We start from the raw sequence: 23,319 nt of genomic DNA on the forward strand, positions 1-23,319 counted from the left end.
AAATATAGCTAAACGTGAATGAACAGAACATCTCAGAGAGTGGAGTAAGTTCAAGTTGTTTCACATGTGAAATTGGCATCCCAAAAGCTTATGAGACAAAAATATTTGAAGAGCTAATGGTTAAAACATTTCCAAATTTTATAAGAAGAGTCATTGAAATTAGTCAGCAAAACACAAGCACAAGAGCAATGAAGAGAACTATAACAATGTATATGGTATTTAAATTGTTATAAACAACTGATAAAGAGAAAACCTTCAAAAATCTGGGAGGACTGGGTGGGTGGTGCACCTCACTCACAGAGGCACACAATCGGGATGAGAATAGACTTTTGATGTGAAATAACTATGCCAAAGATAATGGCTCAGACATTTTTAAGGTACTGAAAGGGGAAAAAAGAAACTGTCAACTTAGAATTCTATACCAAGCAAAACTTTATTTCAAATGTGAAGGTGAAACAAAGGCTTTCTGAGACACACAGTAGGTGAAATTAGTCATCCCTAGCAGACTCGCACTATAAGAAATGCTAAAGGAAGTCATTCAGGGATGTGGAAAGTGATGCCCGATGCAAATCTGGATACACAAAGTGATGAAGAGCCCTGGCGATGGTAAGTATGTGGACATAGGGAAAGCCTTATATTCTTTATTAATTAAGCCATGCTAAGAGCTGATTGACAATTTAAAGAAAGAAAACAAAAATAAACCCATATATTGTGAGGTTGTGGTAGATAAATACTGTCACCCTCCCCCCACACACACATACAAAGATGCTGACACCCTAAACAGAGACACCTACGAATACATTAATTTACACGACAAAAAGAGACTTTGCAGATATAATTATCATCATAGACATTAAAATGGAAGAGTATCTTACATTGTCCAGGTAAGAAATATCACACGAGCCCTTAAAAACAGAGTTACAGCTGGGAGAAGCAGCAGCAGAACATATAGCAAAAGGGAAAGTCAGAAATAGTCCAACCATGAGAAACACCTATGGCACTGGTGGTGGCACTGGTGGTGACACTGGAGGAAGTGACCCAGAGGAGGACGTCGTAGAGCTAAGGGCAGCCTCCTCCAGGTGGCAACCAGGGAGGAAATGAGACCTCAGCCCTACAGCAGAGAGACGACTACTCCTGCCAACGCCCTGAATCGTATCAGAAGAGCTTGTTCCCCAGAGCCTACGGCAAGATTCCCATCCAGCTGACACCTTGGCTTTATAACATATTATACAATGAATTATAGGATTAATATATGTCTACCATACCCTGAGCATATCCTTGCTGAACCTACTTGGACTTTGAAATTACAGAAACTGCAAAATATTAAATTTGTGTTCTTTTAAGCCACCACATTTGTGGTGATTTGTTAACACAGAAACAGAACACTAATGCAGGGTCTACCATTTATGTGGATATAAAATGTACAACAGCAGCAGCACAAAGGCTGGAAGAGAGTATTGTTATTCAACATGTGAAAGGGTGTAACATCACTTGAAGGAAGATTATAACAATTAACTGCTAAAATAACATAATAATGAATTATAGTTAATGAGCCAGAAGAGAAAAGTAATTCATTGATATAAATTATGCCAAAAATCTAAAGGAAGGAAGGAACAAAAGAAAAGAGAGCAAAGAATATTTAAGAGGAAGAGAAAACAAATAGCAAGATTTAAATTCACTAAATCAATAAAATATCCAGTGTAAATTGTGCAAATATTTTAAAACAAAGACTGTCAGAATTGACTGAAAAGTAATATTACTATACACTGCCTTCAAGAACCTGTTAAGTTAAATTTTTTAAAAGGAAAATATCATTCAAACAATAATTGAGAGAAAACTAGATTTGCTATACCAAAATATGAGTAGGTTTCAGAGCAGAGAATTACCAAGGATAAATAAAACCATACCCTAAAAATAAAGAAATCAATTCATCAAGAGGACATAGCAATTATAAACTTTTATTCATATAATAATAAAGCTTCTAAACTCATGAAGCAGAAACTAATCAAACTGCAAGGAGAAATACATTAATTACCATAATATCAAATGCAATTTAGTATAAAATAATACATAATGTATAATTTCATTTGAGATAAAGCAGTCCTCTCTCAATAACTGACAGAGTAAGTACACAAGTTAACAAGGACAGAGAAGAACTGATCAATATTATCAATGATTTACCAGAAGTCCACCCAAATAAGAAAATACATTCTGTTCTGGTGCACAGGAAATACATTTGAATAAATTTAGTCTATGAGGGGAGACCCAAAAATAACCAGAATTATCTTCTGGAGGGTGGGCCCCTTCAGATACACCCCTGCTAGGTGGGTGTATCCCACCTATATCAGTGCACCAGCTGACGTTTCTGTGATAGGCTGAGTTCAGCTTCAATGAATTTGTTTTGAAGTCTCAACATGTTTGCTCATTTTGTGACGGGTGACTTACGAGTGCACCTGCCCACCCCTCACTGAGTGTTCATCAGTTTTTGACCAAAAATGGCATGACCCCTGGGCCCCACCCTCCTTATTCACCCGATCTTGCCCAGGAGGCTATTTTTGTTTCCCAGATGAAAAAAGTCCTCAAAGGGAAATGTGTAGCTGAGGTGGAAGTGGTGAAACAAAAAACAGCAGAAACACTAAAAGGCATCAAAATCAACCAGTTCAAAAAGTGTCCTGAGCAGTGGGAAAAAAGTCATATTAGGTGAATGTATCAAATGGAGAGTACTTTGAAGGTGACTAAAGTTTAAACATGTAAGCATAAATACATAATTTTTTATAAATTCTGGTTTTATTTGGAGGCCCCCTTGTAAATCAAAGAAAGTGTGTTGTCTGACAACATTAGAATGAGATTAGAAATTATGACCATATATTTAAGAAACCCCACATATTTGAAAAGTAGTAACTCCTAAAACAAAGAGGAATCAAAAGGGGAATTACAAGGTCTTTTGAGCTAATGGCAAAGTATACATATCAAAAGTTGTGAAATGAAATTAAAGCAGCATATATAGGGAATTCTTGAGCATTAAATGTATGCATTAGAAGAGAAGAAGGGAATCATGAAACAGAAGGATCAATATTGTCAAGAAGTCAATTTTCCCCAAAGTAATCTATAACTTCAAAATATTGAATCAAACTTACTTATCTCTATTCTACAAAATAATACTCTTCATCAGTAGATTTAATAGACTTACCCCAAACACAAACTTTTCTGGTGCTACATTAGGTGCCCTTTCTTATTATAAAACAGTCTGTGAATCTGTAACATTGCACTTATATGCTATTGTATCAAGCTACCCTATAGACAGTAAGAAACTTTGGTAAAATTAATTAAGTTATGGAGATAAAACTGCAATTGTTTTGAAAGAAAGGATGCTGCATTAGTTTTTTTAGTATTCGGAGCATAACATAGTGTGAAAATATAGCCACTGCTTCACCTGTTGAATGAATATACAAATGCATTATAAATTAATACAAAAAATCCTCAGCTGATTTCTAATATTTTGATAAAGTGATGAAAATTCATAGAAATGATCATCATTGGAGAAAAGTGGGGTTTTTCAATGTCTAAAACATACTGAGGGTGCTGGTTTCAGAAGGAATGCCCCGCCCGGTCAGGCAGTGTTTAAATTACTTAAATAGCAGAAAGCCACTAGGACTTCATTGGTCTACTTTCCTGCGATGACAAATGATTCTAAAGGGCTTAGAAAATATCAGGGGTTAAAAAATGCGCTCTCTGATTTATATTATTTGTCTGCACCTGCAGATCAACCGTGTGGCCCTGTTCCACGTGTCTTCATTAAAGTACCCAAGGTGAGAGAGGTCCTTGTTTGGGTCATGTGAGTTACACGGCAGAGGAACAAGAGAGGGCATGGAATACTTCTTGAAGCTTGATTTCAGTCATAAAATCATATTATGTTTGCTCACATGCCCTTGGCCGGAGCAAGTCACACCATCAATTGGGTGGGGAAGCGTATTCCTCCCACTGGTGGCACCACACTTCATATGGCAGTGAGCAGTGATGGAGAAGAAGAGATAAATGTTGTGCAAAACTATACACAGGCATGGAGAAATATAGTAAGAAAGTCAGAGAGGCTATATATAAAAAGTCAAACTTTAGTATTGCTGGTACTAGAGAGGAACTCAGCAAGGTTACCTTTCAACTAATTGTTGAAAACATAAAGTATATATTAGAAGAGAAAGTGTGAGAGGAAAGTTCCCATACAGTAAACAATGGGGATAAAAACCAGAGCTGCTTCTGGAGCCGGGGTTTGGCATGGAAGCAGCAACAGTGAAGAAACAGTGACTAGAGCACTTGGCTGGGACCTGGGGGTAACTGAGGGAGAAGGCGAGGAACCAAAAAGGTCCAGCATGTAGTCCAGATCTTTCAGGACCAAAATCAGTTGCAATTCCAGTACATAGCTCCTTTTTTCACTGCTTCATTTTCTAGTTATTATGTTTAATTATTATTATTTTAATTAAAGGTACTGTGGTGGCATTGGTTAATGTAATTACATAGGTTTCAAGGGTACACTTCTGTGACACATCAGAAGTGTACGTGACACTGTGTGCCCACCACCCACAGTCAAATCCTCTGCTCCAAAATGAGGGCTCAGTACATGTCAACGACTATTATTGAACAGGCAATATATGTATGTTTTTAACTATAACAATTATGTCCAACTAGACAGAATAAAATGTGCCATATTGTTGACATATTGTTGTTTATATTGTAAATCCTGAGAGGATTTTTCCCTTTAAACACATAACATAAAATAAATTGTCCGATTTTTAGCAAAAAAAAATAATACTCAGATGCCATGTAAGTTGGGAAGAGGGCATAGAATGAGTCAAACCATGTAACTAAAGAAAAAAGATACTATGGAAAATATTGTTTTCATAATATGATTATTTTTGCAGTCTCGAAGTTTTTACTGAAACATCTTCAAGAGGCTTTATAACAAAGAAATAATATGAGGATCCCTCTAAAGAGAGTTCAAGTTTTAACAAGAGCCAGTCAGCAGGATGAGAGTCAATAAAACTGGAGCAGAATAATTTTCTGCTGAAGGTAAGGCAGCATGTGAGGGAAATCACAGATGTCTGGGGGCACTAGCCAATGCAGCCCCCTGCCAGGGTCCAACTGCAGCGTCCGGAAGGGGGATAAATCGATGGTTGATTTTGTTAACACTGTTATTTTAAAGAAGAAAAGTTCCAAGAATTTTAAGGCACAGGAGCTTGTGATTATAACGGGAAAATGCGACTAATGAGAACTGGAGAAAAAGCCTTGTTTAAGCAAAGGAGGTCAGATTAGGTTACATAGAGGATTCTGTCAGAAGACAGCAGGGTGTGGAAGGAGGGTGAGTTGTTTTTGGAGGAGTCAAGGTGTCGAAGACAAAAAGGACAAGCTATATGTTTGACTTCAGTGACTCTAAAGAAGGCCTTCCAGTGCCATCTCCTGTGGACCCTGAAATAATATAAACCTATAGAGCTAAATAACTCAGTCTGAACGCAGAGCATGAAAGTTTGGACAATTCAAACTTTGTGAACTGACCCCACTCGTACCTAACTAACCATTCCTTTAAATAAAATATACTCATAAATACACAAACATAAGTAATCTAGTATGGAAACAGGCGAGAGCATGTTATCAGTATACTAAAACAGAAATTATAATAGCAGAACAGCCGTAAGTTCTTAACATACTATGTCTGCCAGATGATGTTTCCTTCTTAATATATCGGACTTGTTAATGTTTTAGTACAAAAAGATTTTCATAAATTTCTATTTACATGCATGTATTGCATATTAAGCAACTATTTATAATCTTAACCTTAGCACTTTTTAAAGAACTTTACATATATTAACAAATGCCTGTTTACATGAGAGAATATTGAGCACAGGGCATGCTCATGACAAAACACACCTTACATATGCCACCAAAAACCCTACTGAAAACAAAGCAGAGTAGGCAATAATTAATAATTAACCACACTAATTATGGCAATAATGAACAAACTGCGTAACTACTATAAACTAGCTTTGTTTATTACATAACAGAAAGAAATTAAAGATACTTATGGATACACAACTCCACATTTAAACCTCTCCTTCAGGCCCTAAAATCTGTCTGTGATATTTAAGATTGCAAACATCACTGACTGTAGACTCTTCATAAATAAAGAGCCTGTAGCAGCCTGCATGCCTAAAAAGGCTCTGAAAAGAAAGGCTTCTTCCAAAGGCCTGGCACTTGGGTTTCCCCCAGGAGTATGAGCAGTTTCTACCAGCCTGCCCACTATTCCACTGTATTATGCACAAATCCTACTGAATTACAGAGAAGAGAAAAATAGCAGAGATTTAATATTTTCTTTCCCTTAGTGTATAATATTGTGGTTAAACTACCTTTGTCCCAGAAAAGGACAGACCAAGTGACTCTTCTAGATTTATATGATAGTCTTAGTGTTCTCCAGTCTCTTCAGAGAACTGGAGAGAGATAACTCATGGGGGGGAGGAGGGAAGGTACTGGAATAAACACATGCATTTTCCCTCGTCCCTTCCTTAACTCAAAGGAAGTAGCTTACTCTTTAATTCATATTTTGTCTATTCTAAAAAGAACATTATAAAGTGATTGCAGAATCCTGTGGTTATAGTTTATTGCTTGGTGTTTTAAAGCAGAAGAAAAAAATAAAAGTGCATTTATGTTGTGTCACTATTAGTACTGCCGTATGGCTGAACATAGGTTGCTCATGGCTGAATGGTTAGGGAGAAGGGACTGGACCATAAAAAGTTTCCTATGCCAAGAAAAGTGGTTTTGATTTTATCTTGAAGATAATCGGAAATGCTGAAACTTTTAAGGGTTGAAAGGTTTGGTGCAGAAGTTGAAATTGTGAGATCAAGAGTAGAGAAAACAATTTGTATCAATTCCAGGAAAAAAACAATTGGAAGAGGCAGAGCTGTTAAGGAACACAGGATGACAGAGACAACAGTATATCTGAGATGTGAACGAAACACCATGGTCACGTGTTGAGAACAGATGAGATGACCCAAATGGAGATAAGTAGGATAATGTTAACATATCTGCCACACTCTCTGAGAATGACACATTAACGAAGGCAGGGGATATAATAGGAGAAACTGAGTTGGGATGAAGGGGGTGTCCTCACGATGCCAGAAACTTAGTTATTGACATCCAATAATGCTTAAAAGGGTAAACATATAGGTTCAATTATTAAATTTGAGAAAACTTGCAAACACTGGCAAATGGTTTAAGTGACAGCAATGAGTGTTTCATGTAATATCAAAGTGGGTAAAAAAAAACGTATAACGCTTTACGGTGTTTCATTTGGAATTCTTTCAACAACCACAAAGACGGCAAAGGCAACTATTCCCTCACAGGCCCTTTGAAAAAGTGCGTGACAATGTCAAAGTCATGGACTCTGCCCTTGGGCTTATACTACCGCATACCACATGCTATCACAGAGGTGGGCCAATTTCCTCCAGGCACAGAAGAAGTTTATCAGAGAATCCTTGAGTGCTGAGTTTACAGGGTTGCCTTTGTAACAAACATATTGTTAAAATGAAGCAATAAAACACGCACACATTATCCTCTGCTTACCATTGACAATAACGATGATGTCGCGGAAGTCAATTTCACCCCTAGCCTCCACTCTTCCTTCACATCTGTATATACCTTCATCACTTTTATTAATGTTGAGAATCTGCAGATTGTTGTTGGCTAACATGGCGAATCGATCTGGAAAATAAGCCAAGGGGAGGAGGCGGTATCAGTAATTGAAGGCAGAGTCCAGTGCTATGTTGCTAAGAGTTAAAAATATGGCACTGGTGTGACACTCTCAAACATTTCATCAACAAACAAATTCAAATTTGAAAGTAAAATGTAATTTTGTGGCTTCAATTTTTCCACTCCACACTTGTTACACCTTTTCTCTAAAATACATGCCAGGCTTTATTTCCACATAAAATGTTTAGGCTATTCTTTTCCCCTTAGTACTTTGAATGCAGAAATGATACACGAAAAAACAATGTGGGGAGATTAGATATTGTAAACATGGAAGCATTTTGAATGCAAATACTGTATGTAGCACCTGGGGTATGGAAAAGGGTTAGAGAATTGATTGAATATCTTTCCTCTCATAGTAATTAAAGTAATAATTTTGCATACCCTGAGGAGGCAGCTGAATGATGTAATAATATTCAAGTCACATAGAGGACATATAAAATGGTCGTATCTCTAATTTATTTGAAGGATTTTTTTAAATGCAAGATAATCCATTTTAGAAATGAATAAATTAGACTTCATTAATATTATGTCAAGGTTCCATTTTATGTGCATGCGTGTGCACATACACTCATGCAAACATAAGCTGTCACAAAGCATGCATTAACTGAGTGTTTTAAATAACCTGACTATTGTAAGCAGCATCTCAGCCTGACAGCACTTTCCATGTATCTGGCCTCAGTGTTTAATCATTACCATTTTGTTGCAGTGTTAAGACCTTCTCCCTTCGTACCAAGTAAAGAATGTTATGACATCTAGTCCTATTTTAAAACATGTCAAAAAAGCAATAACCTAAACTTCATTTAGTTAATGCATCCATAGATATCACTGAAGATCATCCATTTGCTGGCACTATATTTGAAATATTTTGGTGAATAAAGGAGACATATCCCAATATTGTGGGGGCCTTTTGGTAAAGTAGAAATGCCATTATTTTAAGGTGCACACCTCTGGGTTACATCCTGTTATACTGTTAATGGTTACTTGTTGGAACTGTTCCAATGGTGACTATTCCTCCCATACCTGCAGGGTTGATAAAAACAAAACAAAAACAAAAACAAAAAATAGGGCAAACATGAAAGCCACGAGAGAAAAAGGTAGAGCATCCCTCAGCCCTGGGTGGCTGAATGGATGCACTACTGAATGTGCCCCTGCTGCCAGCTGGACTTCGCATGAGTGACAAATGAAGAGCTATGACAGTGGGCAATTCAAGATTCAGTCAGATGTGGGGTTCATTTGTCACAGGGGATGTTTAGTGCAAGGAGAGAAGTTTTGGGTAGAATTACAAATAGAGCAGTGATCAGACTATAGGATGTCATTGAAACACGTAAGCAAGAGATAATTAATAGAGAATGGAAATGTGTAGATTAAGAGGCTTTCTCAGAGAAAAAATGGATTATAAAACTACAGATGCAAGCTTTTCAGGACAGTATTTATAAAGTTCACCACAATATTTATTTCTTCTTTAGGCTAACCCTAAAAAGGGTTTGTGCTGATGCTTTCCTCTAGATAATTTTTTACCAAATGAAATATTAGAGAGAAAGAAAGGCAATCTGCAAGAAATGTTAAAGCATAACTCACAATAAGTCCTGGAGTAGCTCAGAACTCCTAATAATTCACAATGTTTCAAAGTCAATTAAAAGATCCTTGACTCAAGCATGGGGCTGGATATTGGGCTGAGAAGCAATTATAAATAAAAAAAAAGTTCAAATTTAGAGAGAGATGTGCCTAATCACACCTAGATCAATGTAATATTATATATAATATATATTCTAACTTATTAAAATAGAAATCATCCTTTAATTGTAGCATTCTCTCATGATTATAGTTTATTTAATTAAGGGCATCATTATTGTAATGAGGAATGCAATGCTTGATATATACAGAGAAAGAAAAACGAATTAGAATTTACATAATCTATACTTTGATGGACATAAATCAATTGTTCTCCAGATGAAAATTTTTATTTTAATGGCCTCTTTTTATACATCATTTATACTGTCTGAGATAAAAGTTGAGTGCAAAATATAACCAAAGACATTGAAATTAAGAACAAACTGACAGTAACCAGAGGGGAGGTGGGAGGGGATAAGGGCGGGGGGAAGCGGGGAGAGTTTACAGGGACACCTATAAAGGACACATGGACAAAACCAAGGGGGGATGGGATCAGGGGTGGGAGGTGGGGATGGCTGGGGTAGGGGGTTGTGCTTGGGTGAAAATGGAGACAACTGTACTTGAACAAGAATAAAAAATATATAGAAAAAAAAACAAAGAAATCAGAAACTTGTAACTGCCTTCTAAATATGAATACATGGCATTATGTGTTTAATTATACATATATATTTTCCAAGCAGAAAACAAACTACATGAAAATTGGATATCAAATTCTAAATAGGTGTGTACAGTCTATGCAGTGATGTTACCTAACTTTCAAACAAAAGTAGATCATTAATATGTGTTTGCAGAAACATTGGAAGAAAACATTGCTTCAATCAACCACACACTAACTATGGCTATTAGAAGCATCGAACTGTTAGACATTATCTGTTTTTCTCAGTTACACAAAAACACAAATGTGCATTATTACTGTAAAGATAAGAAATAATACTTAATAGGGTATGTGTTGTAGACAAAGAACCTGTTTCTTCATGCAGCTTTTTTACCTAGTCCTCTTTTCTTTGCATGCCACAGCAATTGATAGCGTGTCTCATCTACTCCTATGGCTTCAACTACCATCTAAATTTGAGACTGAATTTTTCTTCAGGCCAGACCATTATGTGAATTCCAGAACTTTTTAACATTCTATCCCATGTACCTACTGGGCAGGGCTGTCAGTACTTCAGTCTCAGCATGTTTAAAATTTAGCTATCTCCACCTGAAATTCATCACATGATACACTGCAGGTGTCTCTTCAAATGTCTCTATATTGGACTAATTGTGTGAAGTAAATATTATAAATCATGGAACTCTGCCCAAGTGAAATTTAAGTCCACTTCAACTCCCCCATCTCCCTCAGTCTGCATATCCAGTTCAAGCCCATGTCCCATCACACCTCCCTTCATCCGTACTTTGTCTAAACCTCCTTCTCTCTCAGCAGTTATTTCATTTAGGGTTTGACTTGTTCTCAGTGCCTGGAGCTTTGCCTTGACTCCCATCCAATTCATTTTCCTCAATGAAGCGCTAATAATCTTCTCAGATATATGCCAGGTCATGTCACTGCCTTGATTAAAACTCTTCACATATGTCCCATTTGGACAAATTACAAATTCCTTAGCCAGGATGTCGAGGCTGTGTTGACTTGGCACAATCTTCCTTTCCAACTTCCTCTCTTATTAGCCCTTCATTAATAATACCTTATCTTTATTAGTGTAGCTATTCTAGGTGTACTTAGTCATATGCTGTGGTTATAATGAACTCATTCTGGTTTCTGAAAAGTGCCATTCATGCTGCCTTTCACCCCTGGGCCCCTGTACACGGTGTTCTCTCTACCACTCTACTTGCCTGCTCCCTTTCCATAGGATGATCACTGAGTTCTTCAACAGCCATCCTGGACACGCTTCTCAGATTTAACTAGTTTATGTGTTTTTCTTTCCTTTATCATCTTCTATCACTGTACTTTTCTTATCACATCAGCATTGCTTATTGTCACTGGTTTATGTATATGTTTTCCACCAGTTATTAGTATTTTGAAGACAATACACTTGTTTGCCTTGTTAAAAATGAATAGCCACCATCTAGTATACTCGGTAGCATATATTAGGTATTCTATAACTGTTGAATGAATCTTATACTGGGAGTAGATTACATAAAAGTTTTATTGAAAATATGGGTTTATCCATAACTTATGATGTAGAAAGTGTACTTTGTTATGAAATGATCAAAACATTTAGGAAAATTCAGAGATAACTTTCAAATTGGCTGAGTTTGAATGGATACCCACACTAGCCATTTTTTTCTATATCAAGAAAGTAAAACAAAGCATAAAAGTATAATCATTTATTTCCTTCAATAACATATTCTGGAATCTGTGTTGATTCATGCTATGATAAAATAATAGTCAAATCTAGATCTTTTAAAATCTTAATGAAGATAATCTCATCCCTCTGCTCCATCAGGGAGACACTAAATGTTAGGATATTAAACTTTTATAACAAAATGTCACCTTTACTCTTTAAATGTTTGGTGTTTTAGCATATGAATCCCCTTTCAACAAATAACATAGAAAAATACTACTTCAAATATACTGTTGGAATTTTACCTCTGAATATCTGCCACACACCTGCTACCGAAAGCCTGGCTAATAAGATGGACATTTGCAAGTCTTCATCATTTCACCTGGAGCCTCCAAGCTTTACTCCTGTACCACACTAAGGATTCAGAAAGGTACCTGGTGCACCACATTATTCTAAATCCCCATGCATATTTCTTTCATAGATATGAGACTTATTTTATTCCGCTAGCTTTAATAAAAAGACCATGTGAGGTATAATCAGATTGAGAATATTATTTCTTGTAAATACATTAGAAACATACAAATTGTTGAATAATGAACTATATGGCAAGTTCCTCCAATATTAAATACTAGACAAGTATGTCTTTCCTCACAATTCATCTATATCATTTATACTCTAGAGTAAAAGAGAAAATTACATCCTTTTTCCTTCTTTTGTTTTTGCCTGCCATGAAATTTGGTGTTACATTTCATGTTTAAATATAGTCTAATCATTTCTCTCACATTAGATTTTCTGGTTCTTGATATAATATGAATACATACAATTTTGGTGAAACTGATTCTCAAGTTTTAAAACCTCAATGAGACAAACAATGAGAAAAAAGTGTCATTTATAGAGAATTTGCTATATTAACATTTTATTCATTAATTTAACAAATAATTATTATATGCCCAATGACTTATTTAAAACTCACAACCATTTAGAAAATGAATATAATAACCCATGGTTTACGAATGAAGACTCTGAATTAGGTATAAAGCAGTTATAAAAGCTGTTCTAAGCATTAGGACCAAAAAAAAAATGGAAAGCCAAAATGAAATTCGAGAGTCACACCATCCCATCCTGACACTAGGGAAAAATGTATAAGCTGGAGACCAGAGGCACCACTAATCCATCACCACTACCCCGACCATCAACCACTGCTTTGAGGCTTTTGTTCCACGCATCTTTTAAAAACTATAATTTATTGCAAATCCTTGTTATAATTAAGATTTACAATAAACCACAGGTAGAGTTGGTCCCACAATTAGGCAATCTGAAATGTTTAGACAGTGTCATTTAATTACCATAAGAAAACTGCCTTTTCTTTATTATTGACAGGTAAAAGCTGAAATACATTGCATGATTTATTCTTGCAATTTGTCAATAAGATATAAAGTAGTTATCCTAAAAAATAAGAGATAAAGTATTATTTTTCACTAACTTATTATAATAGAAGAGTATTAGTCAATAATTGACAAGCTTTGAAAGATTAAGTCCAAAATTATCAAATTTTTAAAAAGTGACTAATAAATATAATTATGATACATTCTGTGCTTATATCCAAAAATAGATATCTGCTTTCTCTCCCTTATGCAGTAAAAGTTTCATCTCTTGGAAACACAAAATGGAATCATCCAAGATGAAAAGTATTTGTAAAAGATTCAATTATTTTGTAGTTCTCTGAAATGCAGGTGCATTGAAAAATACCCTAAATAGAAAGTGCTCTCAGTGCACAATGGTAAAGTAGATAATGTAAGCAAATTATGCTTTCAGTATCAGATGTCATATTATTCCGGATTTTTAGCTCAGTCTGCATCAAAATCATAAAGACAATTTGAATGAATGTACTTTTCTTCCTATTATCCATATGCATCTTACCATAATATTTAGAACACGTAGGTGTCTTTGAAAGAACATTGCCAGAACAAACAGAATTCACACAGATATTACTTTACATTTCTGTACAGTGAGCTCATGGACTCATGTTTGAATGGTGTGTAGAAACTGAATGCATCAGAATTAATTGCTTCATTTACCTAGTATCCTTGCACTGTGTGTGATTTTTTTTCTTGAATAGAGCAGGGGATAGCAACCTTTTTCTGTAAATCGCCAAATGATAATGACTGAAAAATGAGTAGGCCAAACCATCTGTGTCACAGCTGCCCGACGCTGCCCCCGCAAACAGCCATATACATTTTGTAACAATTGGGCTTGTCTGCATCCTCAAAAATAGCAAGGGGTTGGATTTTTCCTGAAGTCCAGTTTGCCAACCCCTAATTTACAGCTTTGAGATTCTCAAAATAGTCAATCGATGCTTAGGGTCAAAACTTCCAGTTTTATATGTGGTCAGACAGATTCAGACTTTAAAAAGTTGCAATATTATTAGAACATATATAACTTAGGGAGTTACCAAAATACTAACTGTCGGAAATAGCAGTGACTTCCTCATTATGATACAACCAGCTGACAACAGGTGCAGGTGAGCTGCTGACTCGGCAAACCACTTCTGCATCCTCTCCTTGTTTGAATTCTTGAGGCGATACCACTTCTTTGAAAGTGAGTTTTTCTGTATCAGGAAAGTAAAACAAACCATAATTGTATTATCACTTATTTCTCTTGATAACCTGTTCCAGAATTTGTACTGATAGATGCTATAACAAAATAGTTAAATCTGGATCCTTAAAAAAACTTAAACCAAATATTATAGTTCATCTACCTGGAACACTTCCCACATCACCGAGAAGAAAATCTGAAGTCCTTACAATCCCACCCTAGGTCCTGTATGAGCAGAAGTCTGCTTCACAATTTTGACCCCAGTGTCCCCTCTCTCTTCCTGTGGTCTGTTCTCCAAGCAAATTGTCATCTTTGCACTTCCTTCAACAGTCCAGTTTATTGTCACACTTTGGCATCCGCACTCCTTAAATCCCTTCATATTTCTGCCCAATCTCCAAAGATAAAATAGCCGTGTCCCTTCTTGCTCCAACTCTCCCTGTTTCACTGCTCCTCTTAATTTCTTTACTATGGCATTCTATAGCATGGATAGCTAGTGGCCATGTATTTTTTCAAAGCTTACTTATTGTTTGTCTCTATTCACTAAAAGAGCAGCACCAAGTGGCCAGTGACAGCTCCTGTTTTACTCATTGTCTAGAACTTTGAATATGGTCTTCCATGTAGTAGACATTTGATGTAGACAACCAATAAAGATGTCCAATCAATGAATGAACAGGGTATGTATGCTTGATGAGAAGTATTCACAAAAGTAACTCAGTGTTCTTGCCAAGAAAAAAAATCCTTACTGTCACACACACACACACACACACACACACACACACACAAAATCAGGCATCTTCTTGGCCATCATTTCAAGTAAGAAAATAATATTTCCAAATAGAAAATAATTTTCAATTGTTTGCTAATTATGAAATAATTTCAGCAGTCACATAAGGAAAGTGTGTTTTCTTGAGGCGCTTAAGAACTAATGGAGACAAGGCAAAACTGGGAAACAAGGGCAACAGTGTGCCCGTTAATTCTCCTGGTCATCAAAGAGGAAGTCATACTGGGGGAATAACTTGGCTTTTCAAAAAATCCCTTTTCTAGAATTAAAAATAGGAGTTATAAGAAATGCCTTATAAGCTAGTATTACTCAATTTTTATAATATCTCACTGCTACCTACTACATAGTAATTGTAAGGCATTGTTCTAAGTGCTTTGTGCAATATTAATTAATGTAGTCCTCAAAGAAACTCTACATATGAAGTAGGTCATAGTATTATACTCATTTTATAGATGAAGAAACTAAAGACAGATAGATTAGGCAATTACTTAAGACCACAAAATTAACTGATATAACCTGGTTTCAAACTCAGATAGTCAACAGTGTCCTTAAATAGGGTAATGATTCTTAATGATTCTAATGAGAAGGGGAAAGAGTTGCAGGAATCCAAGGATCGCAAATCAGAAAATGAAGTGTAAGTGTGGAAATGCTTACGAATGAAAGGCCTGGTGGTGAAAAAGCTGGAGAGATATCATTCTCCACTAGACAAGTTTTCAGCTTTCCCTCTCTTTACGCTCCTGTTCACTAACCCTTCCCCAATCCCCATTGTAGACTGGTCACTGCTATCACATAAGCAACCCCGTGTGTTCTAATCATCATCTTTTATTTTAGATGAAAAAATACTCCATATATTTCATGCCACTAAATGAACTATTGTTTTCTGCTTACCCAGCAAAATTTTAATGGTCTGAGAAAATTGAAACGCGCCTATCTGTATTATTTAATCAACATAATTGGCTCCATCTATATGTTTATGATCAACTATTCCATGTTATTTTATTTTTTTTAAGATTTTATTTATTTTAGAGATGAACTACGCAAAAGAGATACGAGCTGCTATCTGTAAAGGTCTTAGAACACTGCCTAGCTCATAGTTCTTAATGAGTGTTAGTTTCTATTAACCACATTTTATTTTGTTTGTATCTTTAACTATTATACTATAAAAATTGTATAACTACTATTTCAATCGACTAGTAATGCATGACTTACGGTAAATTTCCAAGACAACCGTAGCTTCTTGCGTCTGTCCTTTGGCGTCTGTTGCTTGGCAGCGATATATCCCTGCATCTTCTATGTCTGCATTGTAGATGGTTAATCTGGACCTGACACTCTCCTTCTGTACCACTACCCTCTGCGTTGAAATTATCTTCTCTCCTTGAGGATTATACCAATCTATACTCTCAGGCTCACCAATTGCTGGAAATGGTCATGGAAAAAGAAAGGATTGAAAATATGTTCCAAGGGCTTGTTTTCACATTGGCATTTATTTATTATGTAACAATTTTTAACAATTTAGAAGAATGTACTAAATAGGAAAGGACCAGAGATCTGAAAATCTTACAAAATTGAAAGTAAACAGCCCTGGCTGGCGTAGCTCAGTGGATTGAGTGCGGGCTGTGAACCAAAGTGTCGCAGGTTCAATTCCCGGTCAGGGCACATGCCTGGGTTGCAGGCCATGGCCCCCAGCAACCGCACATTGATGTCTCTCTCTCTCTCTCTCTCTCTCTCTCTCTCTCTCTCTCTCTCTCTTTCTCCCTTCCTTCCCTCTCTAAAAATAAATAAATAAAATCTTTTAAAAATTTAAAAAAAAAAGAAAGTAAACAAAAATGTCAGAATCCATGCTCATCTTACTTATCCTATATTGAGGATTTGATCCCATTTGAGTAAGCAAAACCCAAAGGTTCCATAGGAAACATTTGGTCTGATATTTAAGCTATGATAGTTGAATCTTTACCATAGTAAACTATGGATTATTACCACACTAATTATGAAACTGCCTTGGCCATTGAATCAGATATAAATTTTACTTGATAGATATGTGTGATTAAAAACACAACTACTAACATGATTTCACCTCTTCAGTTCTCTTTGTGAGCGTCAGGAGTTAGAACTTCTCTCCCCGATAAAGCAGAATGCCTAAAAATGTAAATCTTATAGAAAACAAACTTTGGCTTTTATAAGAGCAAATTTTGAAATAACATCCCAGGTTGTTATATTTGTGCAAATAAGGCCAATAGTCATTTTTAATATGAGGCCCTAATCCCTTTCCCCAACTGAACTCATTACTTTCATCAGTTTGATCTAAAACCATTGACTAGTCATATGATAATTAGAATGCATTGAAATGATACTTATACCGCTAGGCAATTACAAATAAATCATTACAGGGTAAACATATATTTGAGTTTTCCAATTCAGAATCTAGGTTATTATGGTCTTTGTAAAAGCTGAAACTTCCTGTGGTTTTTTTTAGACACCAAAAGGATGTATTTCACCTAATTACTTGAGAGATAATTTGTGGAAGCAGCATATGCTACTAACTCAAAAGTATCTGGGGGAAATGCATAACGTTAGCTACCATCTGCAGGACCTCTTTGAAGAAAATTGTCCCTTCTTATTTTTCCCAACAAATCGCTTTAGAAACCAATTAGTATCTTTTCTACATCAAATTAGATATGCTAGAGCAGAATATAAAAGAAAGTTTAAATTGTAAATGTATCTTAGTTATGTTATTTTCTGTTTTTCTAAACAGATCCATAATAACATAGTGGTTATAGGATAACTCATTTAGGGGAGGTATTTTTAAAAATCCTTGTCCATAGAGAAGTCACAAAAAAAATAAGGTAAATGAGCATTACTTAAAATTTGAACCACACAAAAATCTCATTTTATACAGTAAAGTATATGTGATATCCTCTGTGAAATATTTTGCATGTTTTCATTTTTTAATAGCATGGTATAAAATGTGTTTATTATGGAAAGTTTAATCTCAATTTTAATAGAGTGGTCATAACACTCCTTCTGGCATCTCTAATAAATAATCATTGACAATAAAACTTGTCATGCTATTTTATTGATGAATTGCCTATTGGAGAAATTAATCAATACTATTGAACTTTTAATTTTTTTAAAGATTTTATTTATTTATTTATTTATTTATTTATTTATAGAGGAGGAGAAGAGGAGGAGAAAGAGAGGGAGAGGAAAATCGATGTGTGGTCCCTCTCATGTGTCCCTTAATGTGGACCTGGCCCGCAACCCAAGCATGTGCCCTGACTGGAAATTAAAGTGGAGACTCTTTAGTTCACAGGCTGGCACTCAATCCACTGAGCCACACCAGCCAGGGCATGGAATTTTTTATGTTTTTGAAAACACATGACAATACTTTCTACACATGACATACTCTTAGTACTCTGAGGATCAACTATCTTAAATTTAAGATATACTTATTTATTGTGTTTTAGGTCTGTGGCTGAGGTTGCAAGGAGGCTTTAGAGTGATATCAACATAGTCACTATTTCAGCAGAAAAAAAATCAAGCTTTCTGATTTATACTGGTTTTCTACATCTTTACTTTAGATTCTTGTTTTACTTTTATACTTGTCATAAAGATACTTCTACAATAACAGTATAGCTCTGTTATACTTTATATAAAAATAAAAATTTAACTGTCTTGCTTATTAAGAATAAAACTCAGTACCACTGAATTATGTTAGTTCATAGTTTTATCTTACTTCGATTATGAAAAAGATACAGAGGCAATTATATTATATAATTTATATTATAATAGGCAAATTCAGGAAAAATACTACTTAATTTTGTTTTCAAAATTCATGTTAAACTATTTAATTATTCTGTAATTATGTGATACAATTGTTCATTTGTATATATGAAATAGAGATGACATTTAGAAACAATGACCTATATTCTTATGCCAAAGCTCTGCTGACAAAATAAATGATGTTGAACCAATCTCTCCCTTGCTCTCCATTATGCCATTTGTCAGTACACAAAAATATATATCAACACACCTCAATTCAGACCTTTAACAAAGCAAATATAGCCCTGGCTGGTGTGGCTCAGTGGTTTGAGTGCTGGTCTGTGAGCCAAAAGGTCATTTGTTCACTTCCCAGTCAGAGGCACATGCCTGGGTTGTGGGCTAGTTCCCAGTTTGGGGTGTGTGAGAGGCAACCAATCAATGTCTCTCTCGCACATCAATGTTTCTCTCCCTTTCTTTCCCTCTCCCTTTCCCTCTCTCTAAAAATAAAATCTTTTTTAAAAAGGCAAACATATACAGAATCATGGCCTCTATTAGTTTTTCATGTTATTAACATAAAATATAATATAATATGTAGTATATGTAGTTATAATACATTATATTGTGGTGTAGTTATACCATAATATATAGTATGTATACTATGAATATGATTCATAGGTGGTAAAAGACAGATACCATATGATCTCATCTATAAGTGGAACCTAATCAGAAAAACAGACAATCAAGCAAAATAGAGCCAGAGACATGGAAATACAGAACAAACTGACAGTGACCAGAAGGGAGGGACAAGGGGAATAACGAGGGAAAAAGGGGAAGGGTCGTCAAGGAACATGTGTGAAGGACCCATGCATGAAGCCAATGGAGGGCAGGGCTGAATGGGGGAGGTGGGGATGGGTAGGGCGGGGGGAAGTAGTGGGGGCAAAATGGGGACAACTGTAATTGAATACCAGTAAAAAAAAAAAACAGAAAAATAATTTTAATAATATTAAATAACCACGTCTTCTTCAAGACAACTTTTGTAATACATTTATGTCAGAAATGCCTATTTAAATCCAGTTATTGATTGCTTAATTATAAACAGAAATAGGAACAGATGAATATTTTTGAAACTAAGTATAAAGGTTTCATGAATAAAATGAATATGATGAAGCTCAATAGAAGTAGATGTGGTCATTTTCAGTTCTATACTACATTGAATTAGAATTTTATGTTTAAATATTTAAATACCTTCTAAAAAATTCAGCATGTGCGTGATTAAACTGAAAGAGATCTATATACTTTCCCATAGGCATTATGATATCTGATACTTTTGATTAATAGTCACAAAACCTTGCAATTTTTCCTGATTAAATAATTATCTATAATTTTAAATCCCTTTTCATAAAGATAAATTTGAGTTTTCTTATCCTAAAACTTTCAGCAGGTATAACTATAGTGCAGGGTACCATAACTAGTTATTCATCATATATTTACGAAGATTATTTATAATACTGGCATTCATCCCAATGTTACCATTTAGACAGGGAGAACATGGGAACTGATTTAAGTTACTAGATATACATTATATTTCATAATAAGTTATTTTCAAAATAAATAGCTAGTTTGACAGTCAAAATTAATAACCTAAAATGAATAGAAATAAAATCAATATTGTTTAACATGCAAAATTGACACTTTTCCAATTATTGTAAAACTAACAATAATACAAATTTTTATTTTTAGATAATTGAATTTTGCAAAACTTGTATTTGCCAATATATTAAATTAAATAATCAAAGCATAAAACAAGTTATCTGAAAATATTTATAATACATACCTGTACATGTGAAGAATTTAGATTCCCCCACACTAAGCTCTACTTTGCTAAGTGAAATTGTCACTTGAAGAAGAGCTGAAAAAAATATTTGAGTAACAATTAATTACTGTTTTAAACATGGATTCTAAGATTTCGTTACATGACCTATAAACCACACGATTTAAGCAGCAGTTATTCCCCCCCAATTTTGTATTACCTATAGAGACAAACGAAAAGTTTTATTAAATATGGTCTTAACAACAAAATGTTACATTTTATTATGTACGTCACAACCAGACTAAACACATGACTCATGCAAGCTGATATTTTGCCATTTGTCTGTCAAGTAAACGAGCAAATTCATACTCAAACAGCTACCCATTCCATATTTACACGTCGGGTTTATATGTGCTACCCGACTGGGCAAAAGCTAGAGAAAATTTTTGCCTCACATTTGAAAGGTTGTTTAAAAGGATGAATTCTATACTGCTATTATAATTGTAAAATGCAAATTAACTATGTTTTATCACCTGCTAAAATGTTTCCACAAAAGCAGATGTGCACTGGGAAGAATGGGGGCAGTAAATAGGGAAAGGTGAATGGACAGGGGGCAGTGAATAGGGAAAGGTGAATGGATGGGGGCAGTGAATAGGGAAAGGTGAATGGACATTGATGTTGATAAGATAAATAAGTTAAATGAATCAACCATGACGATGGCATTAAAATAGCTGAGTTTTTCAATAAATTTGTTCTCAAATTGCAATAAAATAGATGGAGATTCTAGAATGTCTTAATCTGAAATTGTTTTAATACAAATTGAAAAGCATATTTCTAATAGCATGACAGACAAAAGAATGTGACCACCCCTAATATCCTGTCACACCATTGTCTTTTCAGAAATTGTGTATCTGAACTTTCAGTAAAGTAATGGTGCTACAGTGGGGGAAAAAAAAAGAAGAAAAAATCTAAAAACTAGAGTATAAGTCACCACTGAGAATCTGTGGATCCTGATAACCAGAAGATGCACAGATCATACAGAAGCACAATCCAAGCTCATCTGGAAAAGGTGGTACTACAGAACATCAAGTAACACTGGACCAGAATAAATTTAATCCATATTAGAAGAAGGGTCCGAACAGAACAGCCCACTGGTAAAAGGGTGATGACAAGGACAATTGTCTGTCCTGGCCTGTGCAGAGAGAAAACATTTCTCTCTAAATAGATTAACCCAGTTCCACAATATTGCAGGTTTGAGAGTTTAATTATTAACACACGATCTTTGGGAATTCTCAACCTGAAAATTAAACAAAGAAGCAGTGACACAGGTAGGGTTCACAGCTAAGTGACAGAAGCAAATTTATGTCTCCTTTAGAAGATCTGCATGATCAACCCAGACTGCCCAAGATTTTAGTAAATAAAGCTCTTTTTAACCCAAATTTGCATTCTGACATGATAACATAGGGAATGAAGGCACTGTGAAATGAGTCAGGTGAAACAACCAATAGAAGAAGGAGGAATATGAACTTTTCAAAAAATGGGATTAGACTAAGAATGTAACCAACGGCGTTGACAATGTTTCAAGAAATAAAAGGTGGAATAAAAAAGTGAGAACGGAAGAAAATGTCACCAAGAAAGACCTGTCACACATGTTCAAGCTCTTTAAATTATGTTTCCTTGTATTCCCCATCATTGATTGATAAATTTCGTCTGTTGAAGGAAACCTGTCTAGGAAACTTAGGCTGGGTTGCATGGCATTCTTCTTTTCTCTTACTCATGGGTCCTGTTTTTATTCACAATTCCTTAGTACTCAGTGCTTGGCACCTTATAGGAGCTCAAGTGCTGTGGTAAGTCTAATATTTCAGAGAAAAACTGTTTAATAAAATCACAAAAGTCAGAAAGAAAAGGAAGGAAACTAATAGAACCAAGAAACAAGCGAGTATTTAAAAACTATAAACAATACCAGCTTCACTGAAAATTCACAGAAGAGGACTTTTTATTTTGAGAAGTAACTAATTCCTTAGGTGAACTTGTTTATGTATAATTGACTCAATAGATGCAAATTATAGAAGTTACAGAATTTAAGAATGTGTAAGTTTCTAAAGCTGGTAAATTTCACTTGCCTACTCAAAAGTATTCAAAGTGGATTAGCTTTGGCTATTTAAACAGTTATTATACAAACTTTAATTAAAAGAAACTTACCTTTCCAAGTTTATTTCCAATTATTCCTTCCCAATGCTTCTGTAGCTATACACAACACTGAATTACTCCCACCCCTTCCTTCTCCACTGACTCACCACACTTTCCCATAACTGTATTTGCTCAAACTATTTCCTTTGCCTTCATCTCCCTTTGTCATATTTCCAAATGGCCGGTTACATGCTATCTTCAAAGCAAAATTAAAATATCAATAACTTTGCAAAACATTATTTGAGAGCCCCATTCATGACATCAACAAATAAATATCTTTGATCTGGTGCATTTTCACTAAACAAGTGAAACATAGGTTGTTGATAATTATATTCAGTTCTCTATCCAATTTAATGTAACTTCCTGTAAGGGGAGGTTCATCAATCTCACTTTTGTTTCTTCTAAAATGATAATATAGATATACATGGGAAAATAATGAG

The 23,319-nt window shown here is 35.2% G+C and overlaps 1 protein-coding gene across 2 annotated transcripts in view; it reads right to left on the reverse strand.

The window, feature by feature from the left end:
* The window catches only part of NCAM2 (neural cell adhesion molecule 2), a 415,656-nt gene that overhangs the window by 157,510 nt on the left and 234,827 nt on the right, over positions 1-23,319 (reverse strand). For both annotated transcript variants that reach the window (XM_028505156.2, XM_028505157.2), the window contains exons 2-5: positions 20,714-20,788; positions 16,330-16,536; positions 14,209-14,352; positions 7,609-7,746 (exon numbers count right to left, since the gene is read on the reverse strand). In XM_028505156.2, the coding sequence (XP_028360957.1) occupies positions 7,609-7,746; positions 14,209-14,352; positions 16,330-16,536; positions 20,714-20,788 (564 nt within the window). The remainder of the gene's footprint in view (positions 1-7,608; positions 7,747-14,208; positions 14,353-16,329; positions 16,537-20,713; positions 20,789-23,319) is intronic.

This window comes from Phyllostomus discolor, chromosome 2, assembly GCF_004126475.2.
Source record: "Phyllostomus discolor isolate MPI-MPIP mPhyDis1 chromosome 2, mPhyDis1.pri.v3, whole genome shotgun sequence".
Lineage (NCBI taxonomy): Eukaryota > Metazoa > Chordata > Mammalia > Chiroptera > Phyllostomidae > Phyllostomus > Phyllostomus discolor.